This window comes from Clupea harengus, chromosome 10 (genome assembly GCF_900700415.2).
Source record: "Clupea harengus chromosome 10, Ch_v2.0.2, whole genome shotgun sequence".
Lineage (NCBI taxonomy): Eukaryota > Metazoa > Chordata > Actinopteri > Clupeiformes > Clupeidae > Clupea > Clupea harengus.
Window position 1 is genome coordinate 16,310,676 of NC_045161.1, and position 22,013 is coordinate 16,332,688.

The 22,013-nt window shown below is 39.7% G+C and overlaps 2 protein-coding genes across 2 annotated transcripts; both read right to left on the reverse strand.

Moving 5' to 3' along the window:
- Positions 1–3,229: 3,229 nt before the first annotated feature.
- On the reverse strand, positions 3,230–16,293 carry ttc39c (tetratricopeptide repeat domain 39C). The gene is made up of 15 exons (XM_012825318.3): positions 15,734–16,293; positions 15,482–15,640; positions 15,006–15,054; positions 13,433–13,558; positions 12,164–12,278; positions 11,338–11,704; positions 7,914–8,082; positions 7,688–7,781; positions 7,293–7,400; positions 6,973–7,082; positions 6,720–6,843; positions 6,466–6,563; positions 5,965–6,069; positions 5,473–5,511; positions 3,230–5,337 (listed from the first exon to the last, which is right to left on the reverse strand). The coding sequence occupies exons 1-15, from the start codon at positions 15,736–15,738 to the stop codon at positions 5,248–5,250; spliced, it is 1,758 nt and encodes a 585-aa protein (XP_012680772.1). The 5' UTR covers positions 15,739–16,293; the 3' UTR covers positions 3,230–5,247.
- A 1,303-nt stretch (positions 16,294–17,596) lies between these two features.
- Positions 17,597–20,245, reverse strand: cts12 (cathepsin 12). The gene is made up of 7 exons (XM_012825279.2): positions 20,090–20,245; positions 19,841–19,963; positions 19,480–19,644; positions 19,081–19,302; positions 18,655–18,823; positions 18,238–18,343; positions 17,597–17,953 (listed from the first exon to the last, which is right to left on the reverse strand). Exons 1-7 carry the CDS (start codon positions 20,243–20,245, stop codon positions 17,854–17,856), a joined length of 1,041 nt encoding a protein of 346 aa, XP_012680733.1. The 3' UTR covers positions 17,597–17,853.
- Between the last annotated feature and the right edge of the window lie 1,768 nt (positions 20,246–22,013).

Below are 22,013 nucleotides of genomic sequence, written 5' to 3' on the forward strand. Positions count from 1 at the left end.
ACTTAAAAGCTATTTTACCTATATTAGTTTTTGTAAGGGGGATTTCAAGGGAGATGAGGCTCTGTGACCGTGTATTATGACAGATGGATTTTAATTTTAAAAGTGACATGAGATAATTAGGCAGTTTTCCCACTAAGGCTTTATAAACAAATAAAAGACAGTGTTTTTCCCTCCTGTCTGCTAGAGGGGACCAACCAACATTCTTGTATAAGTTACAGTGGTGGGTCCTGAAAGCGTCTCCTGTAACAAAGCAAATAGCACTATGGTAAACAGAGTCCAGGAGTTTTAAGGTAGAGGGTGCAGCATACATGTAAACAATGTCACCATAGTCAAGAACTGACAAAATTGTTGATTGCACTATTTCCATTCGGTTTTCAAAAGTAAAACAAGATCTTATTCTATAAAGAGCACCCAGTTTAATTTTAACCTTCTTAGCTAGGTCAAGAACATGTGATTTAAATGACAGCCTATCATCTAGCCAGATACCTAGGTATTTATAGCAAGGAACTTGCTCAATATTAGTCCCAGAACGGGTGCATATCCTATGGGTGGAGGGGACATTATTTCTACCATTGGAGAAAATCATGAATTTAGTCTTAGACTCATTCAGCATCAATTTGAGGGACTTTAGGGAATCCTGTACACAATCAAAAGCATGTTGAAGGTTTGAAACTGCTTGATCTATAGAGGGCGCTGAGGCATACAAAATTGTATCATCGGCATAAAAATGGACTTTGCAATGTTCTAGATGGTCACAGATATTATTAATGTAAAGATAGATATAAATATAATAATAATAATAATATAGATAGATAAAAACTTTATTGCTACACAATGTTGGTGGTATTCTCTTGTCATAGGTAGCTCATTCCAGTAAGGGGGGGGGGGGGTAGGAAAACTATTTAAATAGAAAAAGTCCAGGTCAGCTTTGGGAGTTCAGGAGTCTGAAAGCAGAGGGGAAGAAGCTGTTATTGAGGCGTGTCGTTCCAGCTCGCATAGATCTGTAACGTCTTCCAGAAGGCAGAAGTAAAAAAAAGTCATGGCTTGGATGGGAGGAGTCTCTGATTATGTTGTTTGCACGATTTAAGCTACGCTCCGCATACAAGAACAGGACTGATGTTACAAGTTACAAGTTACAAGTTACAAGTCTTTTATTGTCAGATTCACAGAATGACACAGGGTCAGACTGGGCACTGAAATTCTTAGGACAAGGCACCGCACAACAACATAACATAGCAAACATAATATAACATAACATAACATGACATACACTCTGTACAAGTACTCTGAACATAATTTACATGTAATAACATATAATAACCTTACTAAATATACAAGATAAATATACAATACAATATGCTAAAACATATAACAACCTATACATATAATACTAACATATATACATATAACATATAATACACATATAGTAACATGTAATAAACTATACTAACCTATTAAACCTATACTACCCTACAGACAAATGGGAGTAGCAGGTAGTGCAATAATTCTGATAAATGTGTATTTGTAGTGTAAGAGACAGTATGTAAGTGAAGTACAAGCAGTAATTTGAAAGTGACAGTGTATGTACATGACGAGTGCAAAAGTGTCGATAGTGTGTCAATGTCCATTTAGCAGCCTGATGGCCCTCGGGAAGAAACTGATGGAAGGTCACGACCAATAATGTTGGAGGCTTTGGTGACCACTCTCTCCAGTTTCATCTTTGTGCGACTGTCAGAACTTCCATACCAGACAGATATTGATGCGGTGATGATACTTTCTATGATGGCTTTATAGAAGAGCACCAAAATGTGTTTGTTGACATGAAACTTTTTCAGTTGTCTGAGGAAATACAGTCTTTGTTGGGCTTTTTTGATAAGGTGGGAGGTGTTGATATCCCATTTCAAATTTTGGCTGATGTAGGAGCCCAGAAATGTAAAGGACTCTGTGAGGGTTATGGGCTGGTCAAATATATTAACTAAGGCTTTGGTGTTAGGCCTCCTTCTCAAGTCCACAACTATTTCCTTAGTTTTTGAGGGGTTAAGATGGAGCTTGTTCTTCCTACACCAGTCTACAGCCCAGTTCACCTCCTTGATGTACTGAGACTCATCCTCATCTCTGATTAGGCCGATGATGGTGGTGTCATCTACATATTCTTCGGAGATCTTGACGGAGTGGTGGTGAGATCTCAGGTCATTTGTGTAGATGGAGAAGAGAAGAGGAGATAGCACACAGCCTTGCGGCGCACCAGTGTTGAGGGTCAGAGGGCATGATGTTGCGTTGTTGACTTTGACTGTTTGAGTTCTGTTTCTCAGGAAGTCCAGTATCCAGTGACACAGAACTATGTCGATGTTCATGGCTTGCAGCCAGGAGAAGAGAATGAGTGGATCAATTGTGTTGAAGGCTGAGCTAAAGTCAATAAACAGCATGCGCGCATAGGTGTTACTTGACTGCGGATGTTGCAGAGTAGAGTGAACAGCCAGGTTGATGGCATCTTCTACAGATCTGTTAGCCTGGTAAGCAAACTGATGGGGATCCATCAGCGGTGATACACTGGATTGTAGGTGAAAGAGTACTAAGCGTTCAAACTGAGGCTCTAACGTATCGACCGAGCGATAGCGATAACCCAGTATTTTGTAAATTAAAATAAATGGTCATTGTAAATCGAAAACATGTTGTTTTGTTCAGCTCTCAAGTCTTCTCACGACACAATGTGTTCCAGGTGTTGCGTAGCAACCAATTACCTGCTAACAAGTTACAATGATCAATAGAAAACAGACAACATGGCTCAGCTAAAATGGCTTTAATTTACAGTAAAGTAACAATTCAAACTAAAGTTTCTTGTCTTCATCATCACTTTCAATAACACATCTTCGCTTCTTAGGAATTTCCTCATAGCTGTTAACGTTTTCATTTTCGTCTGGATAGTAAAACTTAGACTGATCGCTTTCGCTCATTTTGAAAATGTCGTCAGAGGGCAATACGGATCCGTATTGACCGGTGAGGAGGGCAATACGCTGCTGGCATGACTACTCATTAGCCAATCAGAACACTCGTACTGTCGTTGCCATATAATAATGATTCTTATCATCCTAAGAAAGATATTTCGTCAAATATGCCAAGTATAATTCAAATACTGTACTGGGGCGAAAACGTCTGTAAAGTAACTACAACTCATGCTCAAAATAACATGTACCCTCTTGTCCAAAGAATGCAAACACCACACACATAATTCAGGTCATTCGTAATATTGTACTTTATTGTTACTGTTAACCCAGTTTTAGAGAGAAAAAACTACATGCAGGAAAACCAGTTCCTGCTGGAAAATTTACCATTTCACTTTCATAGCAACTCCCCCATCCCCTGAGACTTTGTAGACGACTTGGCACCCATTACAGTGCATGGCCTACAGAGAGATTGCACAACTCAAGTCCTTCAAACACCACAAAACACACTTTATGCTCAATACTTTCTGGTCACAAGCCAAGCAGTTACAAGAAGAATGATCCTTGGCAATCCCAGCCTCATTTCAATGTCTTTTGCAGATGTCCAGACAAAAGCTTGGGACTTGAAAGCATAGGGTCAAGCGTAGGTTCATCATCAGTGAATTGATGTTGTGCATCCCTTGTAAGAGAGTAAAACGTTTTGGATGTCTATGCAAGATGACTGCCCAGCCATTCGATACCATGACATGATATGGTCACATGAACAGTGCGCCAATATTTTCAAACCACTTGACATTTGGGTGGGAAGCCACATACACATTTACACACAAGTATTAGATCAAAACAAATACACCCTTGCAACAGTACATTGAGAATGAGACAAAGCACACATGAGAACAAAGTGCAGCAAAGCTTTTCTTAACGACCTTCCACAGAATCAGTACGCTTTTTAAACAACTATTCTTTATTGCTCATTTCCCACACCTCGAAGTGCATATTTTGTGTGTGATATCCTAATACCCTGCTTCAAGCATTAAAGTCTGGGAGCTGCACTTGTCACTAGTATGGAAGTAAGGAAAATGACTGTCAGTTGTTCTGACAAAGCGCATTTAATGTAAAGATTAGAGGGATGGCCAGAACTTGATGGAATTCTCACTGTAAGTTTAGTGATTAAGTATGGTGATCAATGAGATTCCATCTGAATGTTTTCTAAAATCTATTTTAATCAAAAAAAAACAACAAGTAGTAAAAACACAAATGGTGACACTCTGGAAAACACTGATGTTGCCAATTTAAGGCAAATATACTGTAAGGATGCACTGGTTATCTCCAATAAGAGACACTCTTAAGTATTCATCTATTAAGCTACTTGTGTGTGTACTATGTTGGGAGTGAGCACTAGTTTGAACTACTATGAAATGTGTAGGGAATCTTGCCTGGATTACTTTTAAGCATACTAATAAGGTCATGAGGATTTCAATAAAGAGGCAAGTGGCACAGGGCTCAAAAGTGACTGTCAGGTGGCCTGAGATGATGTTATATTTGACTTGCAAATCATGATAATAAATTATAAGGAAAAGTACAGAATGTCTATCAACATAAATCAATTAAATACGAATAACCTGGGATGACCTTCTTGGTAAATCGGACTATATTTTGCTGGATTCTTGTGACCTAAAAAAACGTAATTGCAAGAGGACAGTAGTATATAATCCCAAATGCCCAGAAAGCAGTTATTCAACAAAACATTACTAATGTAATTTAAAAACAAATGAAACCCTTCAGAGTTTGATTCAGACTCTGCCGACATGCATCAGCTGCCAAACTGTTTGCTGTTCTTTTAACAAATATGTATAACGGCATTCATGAGGCAAAAAAGACCGACCAGGGGTTCCACCAATGGACTCCACAGCTCAATAGATGGAACACACACGAGGTATTGTTCAGACAGGAAAGCCATGGTCCTCACCTGAAAACGCCTGAATTGTGGTGTAACACATGGCATTAAGACTTTTTTCATAATCCCCCTGCACCAAAATAGAATGCTCACCGGTTCAAAATCATACCCTTTTAAAACCTTGATCCTCGAGTGATTAGGAATTAACAAATGGAATTACTGAAGACCAATAATTAGTCACACAGTTTCACAGGAATACAAATCATGTAATGTAACAATACAATGTTTTTTTGTAAAATGTATATCACTGTCAACTTAGATGGCTTTTAATTGTTGTTAAGAAAGGACAAAAAAGTGCAGAGGTCAGAGGTGGGGGTGGAACTGAACAATAATCTTCTGTAACTGGCATCACTGGGGAACCACTTCCTTCATAGATGCCAGGGCAGAGTGGATACGGACGTGTAGTCGATTTTCAAAGTCATATCCAGTGTAATTGTCCTGCAGAAGATGTGAGAGAGCATCCAAGACTGAGGACCAATAACATATCCACCATGCCCTACCAAACCAACATCAGTGCAACCGAACCAGTTGGGTTATTTTAGTGTGTATTTAGAGTTATTGTAGCCGTCTTACCTTTGACTGAAGAAGCAACGACCGTCCCTTTCCCACCGTCTGCATGAAAAGGAACAATTACTGAGGGTTTCCATCTTACAATCATGGAACGCACCGAGGGGTTCCATTTTACCATCATGGAATGTACCGATCACACATTTAAAAGACTGGCAAAAACCCAAATATTTTTTCACTAGAATCATCCCTTTACCCCCTATAAGTCCCACCCTTTAAACAAATGCATGCCCTGCCTTGTCTAGGGTACATGATTGACAGACAGGTTGAGACATCTTGTTCTGATTGAGCCTGCAGTAGTCTCAGAGACAGGATATTTTCCACAGAGCATGTTTTTTTATCCATAGCTGTTGGAATGTGAGGGGAATTCCAACAATATTAGAAAATCCATTATCCCAAGAAATATACTAATAACACTCATCAACATAGAGGAGACCTACTGCATAGCAATCCTATGTGTGAAGTCTAAAGTGAGAAACAGTTTTCACTCAGTTTTACCTCAGGTTTGGTGAGCAGCATACAGCCCAGTTCGTAGACAGAATAAGGTTGTATATATGAGTTAGTCTGCCTGCCCAGATCATCTCTGGCTGCCAGCTGGAAAGACTGGAAGAGCAGAATCACAATATGCACTGAGGAAATGATAATCTCAATACTTTTGGAAGAAAATGACAGAAACAGTGGTTAAGCTTATTGAGCGCTAGTACCGAGTACTGAACTCTTGGTTTTTGGTCACTGCATATAAATGATACCCATAGGTCCTGTGTAAAGCACTATATGTTTTGCATTTTATTATATTTTATTTTATTGTATTGTTGACAAACAGTTGGTGAAGGTGAGCAGACAGTAAGCCTCAACTGCATGGGTATTTGGAGCAGACATATTTTAATATTAAACATGAAATATATCTTGTATTCTGTAACTGGGGTTTCATAAAATGACTTTACATACATTTACTTTAAAATACATTTCATAAGTCACCATTTATGAAAGCCATTATACCTGAACTGCATCTTTAATGTTTCCAAGGGACTTCTGTATGGCACCAAGGAGCAGATGTCTCAAACCATAGCTAGACGGGTCCTCCAGACCTTGTAGAACTGAAAAATAAAGTATACAATCAATAAATATTAATCAATTGTTTCAAAAACCCTAACACAAGTACACAAGCACTGTATGTGAGAGCACGCAATTTGAAAACTCTGAATACATTCAGCTATGTGTGCAAATACAAATGTAGTTTAAGTCCTTCTGACCTTGGCTCATGACCTGGAGTTTCGTGGCTGAGCAGTTGGGCAAAGCCTTCCACAGATAGAGCACCTCAACTATTCCCAGGATGCAAAGCTCTCTGGTAGGAGATGTTTTTCGAAGCCTTTCAGCCTGATTAAAAGAAACAAAACAGATTAAATTGAACGATTAAGGGCAAATTGGCAAATGAAAACAGTATAATCCATCATTCTGATTTATTTTAGCCTTGAAATGACTGCAAACTATCCACTTCAAACTCACCTTTCGGAGTGCAAACTGCTCAATCTGATTGTTCTTCCGTTTAAAAAGCTTCTGCACATCTTTGAAGATGCCTCTAGCCCCTTCTAGATCTCCAGAGGCCCCCTGACACACTTAAGAGGATGAAAGATTAAATCAGCAGATATTAAACTATACAGATATGGTTAAAGTGATAGACCAGCATGGTTTATCTATTACTATATAAGATGTTTAGTTATTAATTATTCCCTTTGTAACAATGGCTTTATAAGTTATGAACCATCACATCTCAATGACAAATAATCAAGGATATGGTGGAAGAATGAAGTGTTAAGAATCCTTACCTCCAGTCAAGTAAGCATAATAGCATTGTGACCACCGAGATTCATTCTTCAGTCTCTCAAATGCCTTATAAGCATCCTCAAAGTTCAGCTCAATCATGCTGCACCAACCTGCAGTTTGTTTACCACAGTAATACCAGTGAGAGAAACAATGAAAGAAAGCAAAAAGGAAGGAGAGACAGTGAGGGACAAGTAATGAGTTTGGATGATTACATACAGTAGGCTAATGTGGTTGTGTTTTACTCAGCTTGTAGTGGACAAGTTTGATGCCTGGAAGATAAGTGATATACATGCGAAACAGCCTTGTTATGTATGCATACATCTTTGTGTGGGTGTGTGTGTGTGTGTGTGTGTGTGTGTGTGTGTGTGTGTGTGTGTGTGTGTTTAATCTTCCATACCGATCTCATACAGACACACATGTTGCATCTCTCTCTGGTCTGAGACGAGCTCCAAAGCATGATGGAAAGATGCAAGAGCACTGTTGATCTGGCACTGAAAGACCAAAGGACACTCAACATCACTCATCAAATACAACATAACCGGAACAAGAATATTCATGAGAAAAGTTCTCATTTCAACATTTCAAATACAATTATACACACAATCAATGCAAAACACACAAACCTCAAGCCTCTGCACTCGTCCTCTGAAGAAAATAAAGAGAGAGGAGTTGGGGTACACCAATGACTTTTTCTGTAAGATGGCTTTAGCCTCCAGTAGTCCAACTTGCGAGTCCGATCCATCCACAGCGAAGAAGGGCTGCACTACTGTGTGGTACCACAGGAGTGCCAAGCTAAAAATGATTCATAACACAAATTATAACAGTATCAGTAACATACTTCATATGAATTGTAATACACAAATGATGATAGGACTTTTGTGATCCTCTTGTGAACCAGCTCAAATTTTACAGTTATTTTTAACGATTCTTTGCAGCCAGTGTGAAAAGGGCAATGATAACTTCAGTGTGAGACTATAATGCAGGGGTGGCTAACCAGTCCAGCTAAAAGAGCCACAACAAAACCCAACACCATTTCGAAGAGCCACACGAATCTAGGTTCCCACTTTTAGGGGGGAAAAGCCCCTACCTAAAACCTATTATTTTCCCTGTGACCCAGCAAAACTAGGGGGGTCTGGGGGCATGCTCCCCCATAAGATTTTTTTGAAAATAACCTTTTAAATAGTCCTCTAGTGGGTTTTAGGAAGAGAAATTAACACATTTTGATTTAAAATATGCCACAAAAATAAACATATTGAAGACATCTGCTGAGATAGGTGCTAATTATACTGTAGCATGGTAGGGATTTGCAGCTCAAGTGAGTAGGTTAACGTTGTAGGCTAGAGTTCACTAGCTAGTTATAGCTGGCGAAGCTACTGAATAGGGTAGCATACCCACAGGATCAATGAACCGGCATGATAAAAGAGAGCCACGACATCTATAATTAACTCGAGATGATTTAACCATTACGTTTCTTTTACTATTTTAAACTTCATATATATTTTTTGGTGGGTGTAGGTAGCTGTACTGTTTAACTGTTTGATCCTAAAGTGTTACCGTACTATGAGTGGGTCTCGCAGGATTAACGTCACGTTATTAGTTATGTTGTTAGCGGGAGCTCGACACACATGTATGCTCTTGGTGTAAACTGTGGTTGTGAATAAAGACGGTTTCAACTCTCATTCGGATACTTTATAACACAAAACAACAGTGGGGCTAAGGAAACTTTTGGGGAGGCTACTCCAGGGATCACTTATCAAGATCTGTACATAACTGTCTCAATTATGTTGTTAATGTCAGATATCCTCTGTTCAATTTTCGTGCCTGACAGCTGCAGGTCTGACACAGACCGCTATGATGCGTCATTTTCAGGGTTGAGGATAGCAACGACATCACGTACACAAGACTTCACAAACTCTCCCTCACTATATTACTTTTTTGCTCGAGCAATATTCCATGCCACCTGATACAATGCCAACGTGACCGTTTCAGAGTACTTCGTGAATTTCCGAAAAAGCTGAGTCTGTTTCTCTGACTGACGTTTCAAAGTATTTACCTTGTGCTTGCACAGCTTTGTGCCTTTAGGGACTCCTGGGCTATGTTAGCATGGTGTGTGGAGAGACGGCACTCTAAGTTTGAGGCTTTAAAATGCGACAGTGACGTCTGGCATATTAAGCAGAGGGGTTTTCCATTTCGCTCCGCAAATAATTCCTCCCATTTTAGGCAAAAAACACCCGGTGTTCATCTTCATATTTTCGTTTAGCTTTATGCTTTCCTGGGTCCATGGCATTCTGTCAGTAGCTACTGCTAGTCTGGCTAGTAACTCTCTGAGACTGGGTGCACACATTAGAATGTTTCATGTTTGGAACATTAACGTTACTTAAAGACATCTCTCAAGATCGCGTGATGACAAAATATACATGAATAAATACCACATTCAAATCGGACAGCTTTTTCTCTGTATTGCCAAATATATGCATATGCATTTTAGATGTTTATTTTACAATATGAAAATTCTGTACCCCAAGAGCAAAGTCAGTGAGCACTCGAGCTGGAGCCGAGCCGCACGTCAGCCGGCAAAGAGCCGCATGCGGCTCGCGAGCCGCAGGTTCGCCACCCCTGCTATAATGGTATTTAAAACCCCCTAGATCTTTATTTGTATGTACTATTACATCGCAGTTACATCCAGCAGCCGTTTTCAGTTCAACGCACAAGTTGATTACGCATGTCGACTACGGCTATTCTTAGACTGCAAATAACAAGCTGTCAGCCTCTAGACTACAAACAGGAACTATCTAGGCAAGGATGCCACCACATATCAAAGGAACAGCAAGGCAAATGAATAGGACTGTGTGTAATGAATCCTTCTGTTCACTTAATAAGCACTCTCCTTTCAACCGTTGGCACAAATAAATCTATATAAGATGGCTTTTGCTGAAAGACGGTATGATTCTAGAGATTAAATATTTCTATATTTCTATATATCTATATTTCTATTTATCTGTTTCATACTGTCTATCTTATCTACTTTAGATACACCGCTACAGTAATTATAATGACTACTTTATGAATATTTTATTGCCAGCTTATAAAAAGCTACATTACTGTGACAACAACCTGTTCAAGGATATGAAGGATTCATTGATTTGTTGATATGAACCATTGACTATATATAGAGGCGGAGGACGTGACTCCATGCCCTTCGGTTTCTATAGAAATGAAGCCTAAATTTGCTGGAGTTTGCACAGTAGAAACGAGAGTCGAAATCAGCTACGACTAAAATACGAAGTCAGGTACGGCTACAAAATGAACTTGCAGCAATGACCACCGCAACGCAGTAACAGCAAAGACACAGTGTTCATGGATATACTAATTGTTGGGTAAGTGTAATGTTACATATGCTAGCAACTTTTAGGTAAGATTAGACTGCACGCCAACTTCCCTAAAACCTAAGTCAGTCCTTGATTAGCTTGGTTTTATTTTTGATTGATTTTCACGTCTACAATACTGGCACTTGATTTTTTTAATTTTCAACGTAGAGAGACACCATAGGTTAAACTAGACTACAACCTAAGCTACTCCACATAATGAACGAGAATGGGCACGATTCAGGAACTGCAGCTGGTCTCTTCCAGCCAAGGATGTCAATCACTTAATTTCCAAGTGTATCCACGCCTCCTTACAATATAGAATAACGTTTATAATGCAGATATCACCGTAGGGAAAACTAACTGTTTGAATATTATACACTGTAAATGGAAAGACAGATTAGACGAGAAAAGAAATAGACTACTTTGTCATTGCAACACATGGGGCTGGGTGGAGTTACACATTGTACTGCAGCCCACCATCAAGCCTGTGGTCGCTTCACTTTTTGGTCACATCCATGTAAAGTCATTGATATGAACCAAGCAAAAACACAGACATGGCCCTAATGACAACAGATGGGTGGACAGATGGATGGACGGACATATAGACGGACCGATTTTGAAGTTTATGTAGTAAAGTGTAGTAATGTGTAGTAAAATGTAGTAAAGTGTAAGGGCTTACGTTGCTAACGGGGCTTTCATGTCCTTGCTTTCACTGGCATATGCCAACGAGGCTAAGCCTTGGTGTCGGTCGCCGGGGAAGCCCAGCAGGTTGACGATCTTGAGGAGATGGGGTGGCACCATGGAAATGCAGAGATGGAACAGGCCGTAGCCAAAGCTGACAGAGCCTTTCAGGCGGTTGAGGGTATCTTCCGTGATCACATCGGCCTCAGCCGCTGGCATGTTATGATTGGCCTGGTCCGTGGACAGCGCCTCCTCCTGGGTGGGCGACCTCTCATGGCAGGACTCCTGCAGTTGATTGATGTCACTGTAGCACTTGTTGTACATTTTCCAAGCCTTGCGGAGGATCCAGCCTCCTTTAATGTAAGCTGAAGGGAAAAAAAAGAACAGAACATTGTCTTCAAGGCTTCTGCTGATAGAGTATACTCCATTTACAGAGATGCCTAGTTTTTAGTCAATTTATGTATCGGCAAAAATTCAAAATCATGCGTCATTGTTTAAGAACAAAATGTATTTTTCGGCAGCAGTAAATGTCGAAAATTTCTTGGCAGCAGTAAATGTCGAAAATGATGTGTCCTTTGCATGACAAACGTAGTGCAGTATTAAACATGTCTTTCTGAGCAGATAACTTCCAAAAGAGATCAAATATGCACTTGTAGTTGGATGCGCCCTCATAATTCATGAGTACGCATTTCCCTGCAGGCTGAACCTCATGTAATACCACTCTCTCGAAGAATGGCTGTGGTTCATGCATAACAACACAGAGATCACAAAATATCATAATCCAACTTTCAACCAAGGTGACAAAAATTGTGTTTATCTCTAACCTGAGAGTTCCTGTTTCACAAAGGAGAGGACAGCAAGGTAAACCTGGCAGTCAGCCACAATGATTTGCCTCTGGAGACGATCCACCACAGTCAACTCAGGCCTCTGACTGTCCACCTAGAAGAGCCCATATGCAAATGTAGGTAAAAAATTAACACAACATATGAAACATACTGTATCTACAACAATACATGACAGTATATCTAACATTAACAATAAATTACATACATGACAGTATATCTAACATTAACAATAAATAAATACTGCAGCGTATCACTGTGACATTTTTTACAATATCCCATTCATTTCTAGTTTTTACAATGTCCAGTATTCCCATTTTTCTTCGTATGATTTACAGTGTCAAAAGGGTTAAATACACCAGGTGTATCCAGAAGTAAAGACAGAGATTTGTAGAGACAGATTTGTTTAGCAATTCACTTCACAAACTAAAATAATACTATGAATGTGTCACTGTCTGTAACACCATAACTAAGAGTGATCATGCCATCCAGGGAAACATCCACTATTAACACCTGTGATTATAGATCATTGATATATGTAGTTCACTGTACTTTTCGACAAAAAACATTGCAGTTCTGCAAGGTGCCACTATGTTCATTCGCAACATCTAATCATTATTTAATGTCAAGAATAGTGTGCAAACATGTTTTCCCCCTTCCTGGCTCCAGGATTTTTTGCATGAATACATTTCCAGTCTATAAAGTTGGATTAAGATGCTACTAAAGGTTTCTTATTCTAAAAATGCTTTAAAAAACAGCACTGTTTAGCCTAAGTAGTGTTTGAAATCATCTGTTTCTGGGGATGGTGGGGATCAAATATCCACTTGTAAAGAGGCAAGTATGTAAAGCACTCATACTGTTGCATACAGCATCATGACTCCATGTCATTACAGGCAGCCTGTAACTGATCAAAGACACACAGAATGTCTTAGGCTGTAAATATTTTTTTCACTTTTCTTATATTATTTCTATTCTATACTAGGCCTATGCTCTATATAGGTTTTGATGTCTTTGAATTCATTTCTTGCCCCCTCTATCTCACACATACTCACTCACACATACACTCCTACACACAAGACACACACACACACACACTCACTAACACACACACACATACACAGTACACACACACACACACACACACACATACTCACTCACACATACAGTACACTCCTACACACAAGACACACGCAAAAACACAGAGAAAGACAAAGGGTTTGGACAAAGAAATAGAAAAACACAGAGACTTACACTCTTCTTGATTTTGTTACGGATGGTTTCAATGACCCCAACATCACTCTCACAAAGCTTTTCTGTTGTCTTCAGGTCATCACATGCTGTTTGCATTTTCTCCTCCTCAAAGGTCATCATTGCATTCTACACAAAAACGCACATTCAGGTTACACCCAAAATTCCCATAGGGCTACAATGGTAACAAACACATTTTCAACAACAGGAGGAGATTTAAGAAATCTGTAAGAGATGTAAAAAGATGACTACATGACACATTGATACAGCACGATTTGCACTATCCTCCACAGGAACAGTAATCATATAAGCAAACACTTTTTGCAACTTCCTGCCTCTATACCTTAATGACTGGTATGTGCCACCAGAGAGAAGGGACGGATTAGGGGGGATTAGTGTGCGTATTAAAGGACGCAAATGACATAAAAGGCTAATACATAGGCATGACAGAAAGAGAAAGGCACATGGTGGGAACAGCTCTCAGCATTCTCTTTAATATCCACTCAGGTCACCAGTCCACCAGATGATAGGGTCAAGAGCTGGTAAGAGCCATAGTTGGCAAAGAGAGCAGATTAATGGGTTGCATCATGGTGCAATCTGTGCTCAACGGTGTTTATTTTTCCTATTTTGGATCAGAAACGTGTGAGGTTCAAATGTTTTTACGAGACAATAAGAATTGTTTTTAAAGGTGGTAATCAGATTGGCTAGATTACACAATGGGGCTCACAAAACAGAATACAAAGGGTCCTTTATTCAAGACATGGGGAAACTTGGACGTGTGCTGTGTGTGTCCGTGAGTGTTTGTATTTGTGTGTGTGTGGGGGGGGTTCTTCCATAAGAAACGTCCCTTGTTCTTCGCAGCAAAGGAGTAAAGTGCCTAAGGCTTCCACAACATAGCAAAACAAATGAATGATTTCAGGAAATTCAATTATGTCATGTAAAACCAAGAAAAACTAATTGTATGCCTTTAAAATGCCCCGTCTCAAAGACACATATTCCTAATGTCACTACTCCTTGGATCAATACAGGCAATGCACTTGGTCAATACTTGATTAGTACGGTATCTATCAGATGCTTATTTACATCTGGCAGACAGTGAGATCTGTCTTTGACATAAATAGATGTGACAGGGGCCTGCTTTATTATGGTGTGGAGAAGCCTCTATCCCACTTCCTGTCCATTCTGTCTTTCTCTCCCTGCACCTCTTTCTCTTTCCCTAGTTCCCTACACACACACACACACACACACACACACACACACACACACACACACACATATACATACATACAGGTACACACACACACAAAGGTGAGCAGCTACAATGGCCCTGAAAGCTCAACGATAAAGAATAATAATGAACGGATCATGTTCAGATGCAGATGGTGTAATGGAGAAAACACAAACAACCATGACCCTTCTGGTATCTCTCCACACACATATAAGAATCTAGAGGAAAGTCCTGAGTGAATGTGTTGTAGGTGCTGATGGGGTACAAGAACAGGAAGAAGCTCAAGAACAGTACATACATAGTCATTGTATCATTGTAAATGAACCATCAAGTATGGCCATGACTTACCAGGAAGCTGACGAAACTGGCTCCAAAACTCATCAGAGGACTGTGGGTTCTGTGGAGAAAAATGTGATGTTAATTTAGATAGCCAAGGAGACCCTTACCGAACCTTAAGTCTTGGTTTGACTTGGTAACTACCATAATAATAATAAGAATTCATTTTATTTGTAACATAATTGATTCATTCTAAAATGAATCTATTCACTACAGCTTCTGAAACACCCACACACTAAATTAATTCACCCAGGTCTACCAAGACCCCATTTATGTTAGTAAGACAACTAGAGGGATGGTTGGATGTATATTCGAGCACACACAGACACACACAGACAGTCTACGTAAAAAGGCACTCAGATCTACAGCAATCATGCATACAAATTCTCTGATTTTACCATCAACCAGTGAATTTATTGTTAGGCACTTGTCTTAGATTGAATAGCAATAGCCGTAGGCCTATGAAGGCACATGATTGAGACACGCACCTGTATTTTCTGAAAAGCTCATCGCTCTCTTTAAACCCGTTGTTTAGGAGCATATTGATGCCCTGAAGAGCTAGCTCTGCATCATCAATTTGATTGGTTTTCTCCTCTACCTGCTGCTGCTCTTGCTGAGATTGGTTAGGCCCCGCCATTGTCTGGAAGCTTGAAACAAGACAAGGTGGTGAAGTCTATGTGAAATTAATATCAGATGGAAACGAGAAATGCACTGAATACTACCATGAATGTATCACATACCTCATTGGTACTGCTGCAGCTAAGTACCTTCCTTTGAAACAGGCAGACAGTGCCTCGTTTTTTGTTTAGCGGTCACTGGAGCATCAGAATATCGGGCCAGCAACTAGCGCCTCAGATGTGAAAAACAATGTGCAATCATATGAATTCCCACTGCATTTTTGTTAGAAACAAAAACATATTGTGTCCTCGGCAAATCCTCTTTCCATGCCTCACAACGCTATGATTTCGTCATTCTTGCTGGAAGTCCAGCGGTGTGTACATAATCATCCAGGCGCTGCGCCCGTGGAATTACATAACGAGATGAAACGCTTCTTTGCCAATCCGGTCCGCACAATGCAATATTCCTCAAATTTCACAACTCCTCGTTGTTCCAATAGGCTGGATGTCGCAGATTCAGTGCTTGTAAAAGGATGGGGATTCTCAAATAAGCTATGATCTGTGCTCGCATCCCAATAGTTGTAGATGGCAGAGCTTTGTCCGAGCCGATGTCTGCGTGAGCCACTCCTCCCACTCCCCACTTCCCTTGGTTGCTTAGATCTAGCTATGGCGGCAGTGATGACAGCTACAACCTTTCACCCCAGACGCAACAACGTGAGGCAGGCGGGTAAGCCTGCGGACAGTCAGGCAACAGCAACACAACATATTGTGCCTTAGCTATTAAGAAGATAAGCCTGTTCGAGACGCATATGAGTACATTGGTACATTTGGTCCATGTTATTATAGATCTGCTGTCATTTTTGCTATTTTGTTAATATGTTTATGTTTTATGTCCTATGCACCAACTACACCAAGTTCATTTCCTGTATGTGTAAATATACTTGGCCATTAAAAATAATTCTGATTCTGTTTTCTCTTGATTGTATCTTTTTGAGTTCTGTTTTATTTCTAGGGTTAAGTTGGTTGGATATGGTTGTTTAAAACAAATTCTTCAATGTTTTGGCCCTCTAATTAACCCATGATTAACCCAATGTTTGTATCATCTATTCTTGGTTGCCTTTAACTGTAAGAAACGTTCACGGATCACAAAAATAATATTAGCATGAAATGTATAAATTTGAAATTAGTATGAATACCTTTACATTTACAACTTCTTACCATATTCAACTAGAATAAAGTGGTAAAGGAATTGTATTCCAGCCTTACTCCAATACAGGTAGGCAGTTGAACATTCTGTTGGGACCACACCCTAAAGCATGAGGAAGGAAAGGGTGATGTATGAGAGGGGGCGAGACAGACACATTGAGGGCATTTGGAGAGGCTCTGCATGGACTGGCCATGGATGCACCACGCCTGTTGGAGCAGCACACTCATCATGAATAAATTATGAAAGCTTAACTGGCTTCTCACTGGATGAACATCCCAAAAAGAACAGTTCTCTTTTTAAATGCTGTTCATGTTTTCTTTTATCTGTTCATAGTTAGCATGCAATCCATGGACAAAAGAAAAAAAGTTATGAAGGTTATGGTTATGTTTAGTGAATAATTTTGCAGGCCTCAGTTGTAACCCAGCTATTCAGTCAATAACATAATGAACAGAGTTTGTGATGTGTATTTTATTTTGTTTACTTGATTGATAATATTTCATTCAATTTCTTTTTCAAGCATATGAGTGTTTCATTGCTTTAACATTTACTGAACCTTGAGAGTTAACATTTGTAAAATGACATCAAGAGCACTATGTTCTGAGCACCAAATGGTATGTGCATTTACAGCGACTCACTGACATAAACACAGACAGACTATGCTGATTTCAAAAGAAAAAAAACTTTGACAAGACAAGTTAGCATTCTCAGACTATATCTGGCAGCATTACAAACCTTGCCATACACAAAGACTGCTTAAGAGGAAGAGGTGCCAGATGAAAACAGTGCATCTCATCATAAACTGGCCCTGTTTGTTGATTCAGCACACAGATGCACAGATGTATCCTTGCTGTGTTGCTCCGAGTTATGACCTTCCCTCAGTAAACATTATACTGCTAAGAACACAACTACATTGAAAACACAGACAGCTATATGCAACAATAATTGCCTCTTTTGCTGAAGAAATGGAAAATCTTTTTGATTTTTTGGAATTAAGTAATAACAAAAAAAAATTGCCGAAATTTTGAGTAATCAGATTTTACATGATTGGATAGAGGGCGTAGCTGGCAATCCCACAGGTGTTGCTTCCATTTCGGAGAAGCCGCATGTATCCTCCCTCTCCCCATCCTGAGCCCCAGCTGAAAAGGCAAGAGCAAGTTAAATAAGTGAGAGACTAGCTGCTACTGCCAAAGAATCTGAAGACCACAGAATGTTATTAATTTTACATGTAAAAAAAAGAAAAAAAAATGGAAATTCATTTCTAAAAGGCACTGCCAGCGTTTTCATCTAGATCACCTAATTAGCACAACCATGGAAAACACAACGTATAGTTCAGGGAAGCAAAACAAAAAAAAAGAGACAATAACAATAACACCATTGTCTAATGTTCTCATAAAATATTTGACACTGGTAATGTGCTCACCTGTTTTTAATGATCCAGTAGTCCTTTCCTCCCTCTGAGCCATAGCCCACCAGCACCACTGCATGGCTGAGGCTGTTAGGGCTGCAGAGAGGCTCCTCATAGATACCTGTCCGTGCAGTGCAGAGTAATAACAGTGATACAAGTTCATTATTTTCTGATAATTGCATGTTGGGTTCTGTTTTCTTTTTTTATAAACACAATTTTGTGATTTTTATAATACAAATTACATTGTAAATTAAATGTATTAAATCAAATTGAGTTTGGTATAACCAGGCACAAAGTCACTTTGGGCAGAGGCAGTAAGAGCCAGGCTATATTAAATTAGTCAGCTCTGCAAATTTATACCAATGCACTGTATCTCTGTGTCGGTAATTCTGTTCTGAGAGGTTTGGTGCACTGCATAGGGGGATGACATACCTGAACTGTAGAACAGGAAACTGGTGTGGTCAGCATCAATGGCAACTGTGATTGGCCCAATGGTTGCTACAGCATCAGCCAAGGCCTGTTCATCTCCAGCTGGTATGAACCTGTAATCACTGATCTTGGCCACTGCCTGGGCGTTGTCATAGAAACAAGGCTGGGTATCCTAATGACAATCATTACAAACCCTTCATTAGGAACCATTCTCTATTTGACTGTGACTTTAAATGCAGGACCAAACCAAACTTCCCAAAGAAATCCTTCTTTTACTAACACATAACACTGAGTTGAGTAACCCTAAACCAGAGATGAACGCATATAGTGTTATTTCTTTATTTATTATAAGTGAAGAAGATAATGATGATGACGAAAAATATGTCCGTGCCAACATAATGTCTACCTACAATAAACCAAAGAACATACCGCTGATGTGTAGGGGTACGAGTCAGATGATTGCAGACCATTTTTCACCACATAATCATAGGCATTGGCCATCCAGGCACCACTACAGCCATGGGTCCCAAACGACTTGGAGCAGTCCACCAGGTTTTGTTCACTCAGAGACACCAGTTTGCCAGTCTTCTTAAACATTTGTCCCTCAACAGCCCCCGTAGTACTGAATGCCCAGCAAGAGCCACAAAAGCCCTGTCAGAACAGAACAATCAGAGGCTAAATATATTTCTACTGGTGAATTTTTTAATAGTTCATTCTGTTTCTAGTCTTCCTGAGAAACAAGCACTTTTGACTCTCAAGCATATTTCTAATAGAGACAATATACTACAAGATATATCCTATTACACTAACTTAACTTGAGAACATTACCTGGTCCTTGACTTCAGTGACATAACCCATAGTTCTGTAATCCACAGTGGCCAGTCCTAGACGCTTGGCCCCAGCTCTGAGCTTACGGGGAGACACATCCTTCCCTCTTTTCGCAGCTTGGCCAGTAATAAAGGCTCCCTGCAGTCGTTTGTACTCTTTATCTGTCTGTGGGAATGAGTGGGGGTTAGAAAAAACATTCAATTCTGACTAATGTCACCAGCAAAGAAATGATTATACATTGCTATGATGCAATGTATACCTCCCAGTCAAAAGTAGTTATTAAAATATCTCCAAGCTCTACAGAAAGTTCCAAAGTTCCATTCACCCATTATAGTTTATTTAAAGTAATTTGAGTACTCACCAGGTCTCCATATTTGTTCATTGCCATGGTGAACCCTTTGGACCCTTGGAGGTAGTTCATATTGTTGCTTTTGATGACCCTCAAGTGGCCCTCCCAAATCCCCTTTCTTTCAAAGTCATCCATCTACACACCAACAAAACAAAGGTTAGTAATGCAGTCCTGTTGGAACTGTAATGTTGTATTAATATGTGTGTGTGTGTGTGTGTGTTGTCATATTGGATCATTGACAAAGTCCGTGTGTTGACTTACGTCTTCATCATATGCCACACCATTGCTATGCTTCCACAGTGTCCACTCACTTTCTATTTCTTCGTCTGAGTCTGCGGTGGCATAGTTAGGGTCCCACAAAAGCAGGACAATCAGACATGTCCTGGCCAGGACTCCGGTCCAGCATACCTGGAACATGTCTAACAAGATGGTCAATTTTGAGGAAACTTTCATTTGTGTCTTTCAGTCAAATTTTGTGGTTGGAAAACTAAAAAAAAGTAGTTGTGAGCACGAAACACTTTTTCAATGAACATACTTGCATAGACAGGCACACACACTCACACAGAGATACTCACATTATGACAGATTACTGATATATGCATTAAATGATTCCTAACATGGCCCTTGTACTGTACAGAGGTTTGTCATACATATACATCTGTGATCATCCTCATCACTGTATTCACACATAATCATATGTAAAGTATGAAATTAATATGATAGCCTAAGCACAACACTCACCCATCTGACTGTATAAGTTCTGTATGGAAGGGCAGCAAATCAGTGTGTCCTCAGGAGCATACAAAATGTCTGCTCACTCCTCCTTATATCCCCTTTAGTGAGGGGTGTGACCATGCTGCCTGCCCTGTCAACCTAACTTAAGAAAAAGAACCGTGATAAACCGTTTCATAAACTCAGTTACACAGTGTTATACCTAACATTTAGTTTTTAACTCATTAACACCACAACTACATGAAGAAATACTGGAATGGTTCTCTGTCATCATCTTTTTGTGTCACAAAGATTCAGAACAAGGATTTGGATTGTGACTTTTTTTGCTGTTTTGGGGCTGCTCCGCTCCAAAGCATTCATTGAATTTGAAATTAACTTAATTTCAATTTATGGAGTTCACATCAGTACCAATTTAACTGTGAAGGGGGTGAAATACTTTTTGTGCCATGGTAATTCTAACTAATGGTAACTGGAAAACGCAACTGGTAGCTCAAAACAAAAGACTGATTAACAGCTGTTAAACAGATCAAGATTTATCTCTAGTACATAGGTGTGGATGAGTCAAGCTTAAGAGAAGATGACACTTTCATAATCAGGCTAGGTCTGGCAACATTTACACCCCGTAGCGTTCTGGCATGAAGTGGCATGGAAGGACGAGACAAAGATCAACCTGTACCAGACTGGTGGAATGAGATGTGAAAAATTGGGTCATGATCCTTTATCTATCTACCCATCCCATCTCTAAAGCTGAAGGATGGATATGGAAGAACACAGACATATCTTGCTTGCTCACATCCATGGAAATGTATTAAAACTCATTGGATGACACTTAAGCAAAGAGAAGCAACGAGAGATGGCCTTGCTGACCTCAAACCGGACCAGAATTAAAACATAGAAGCACAGCATAGTCTCTGAAACAAGCGAGAACTGAAGATGAATGCAAAATATACCTTGTAATGCACCAGCGCAGAAGATACAAAACCTCTAATGATGTCTGTAAGTCACAGACTGAAAGGAGTCAAATGAAGGTGCAACAATGTATTCAATAGGGTGGCTTAATTTAAGTTTATTTTAGCCTGTATTAAAACCTTTGATGCGTAGATTGTGTGAAAAGGACTACAGCTCAAACTTTAATTTGATAATGATGATAATGATGTACACTCACTGAGATTAGAGTTAAACCCCCAAAGCTCTAGAATCACAAAAATGTGTCACTTTCCAAACAGTCTGTACTTATCTAAACATCTCTCGAAGAGACTGTAGATTCAGGAAAAACACATACCTCTTTTAAACCAGGACTCACACCTCTACTTTTTCGTGCCAGCATACCATTAATGCCTTAAATCTGACTTGAAACAGGCCAAAACTTGTTATATTTCTGCTCTGAAGTGCTAATAAAAATTGTGTATCTGTGCAAATGCAGTTCAACCCAAGTGCATGGCAAACAGCCAGT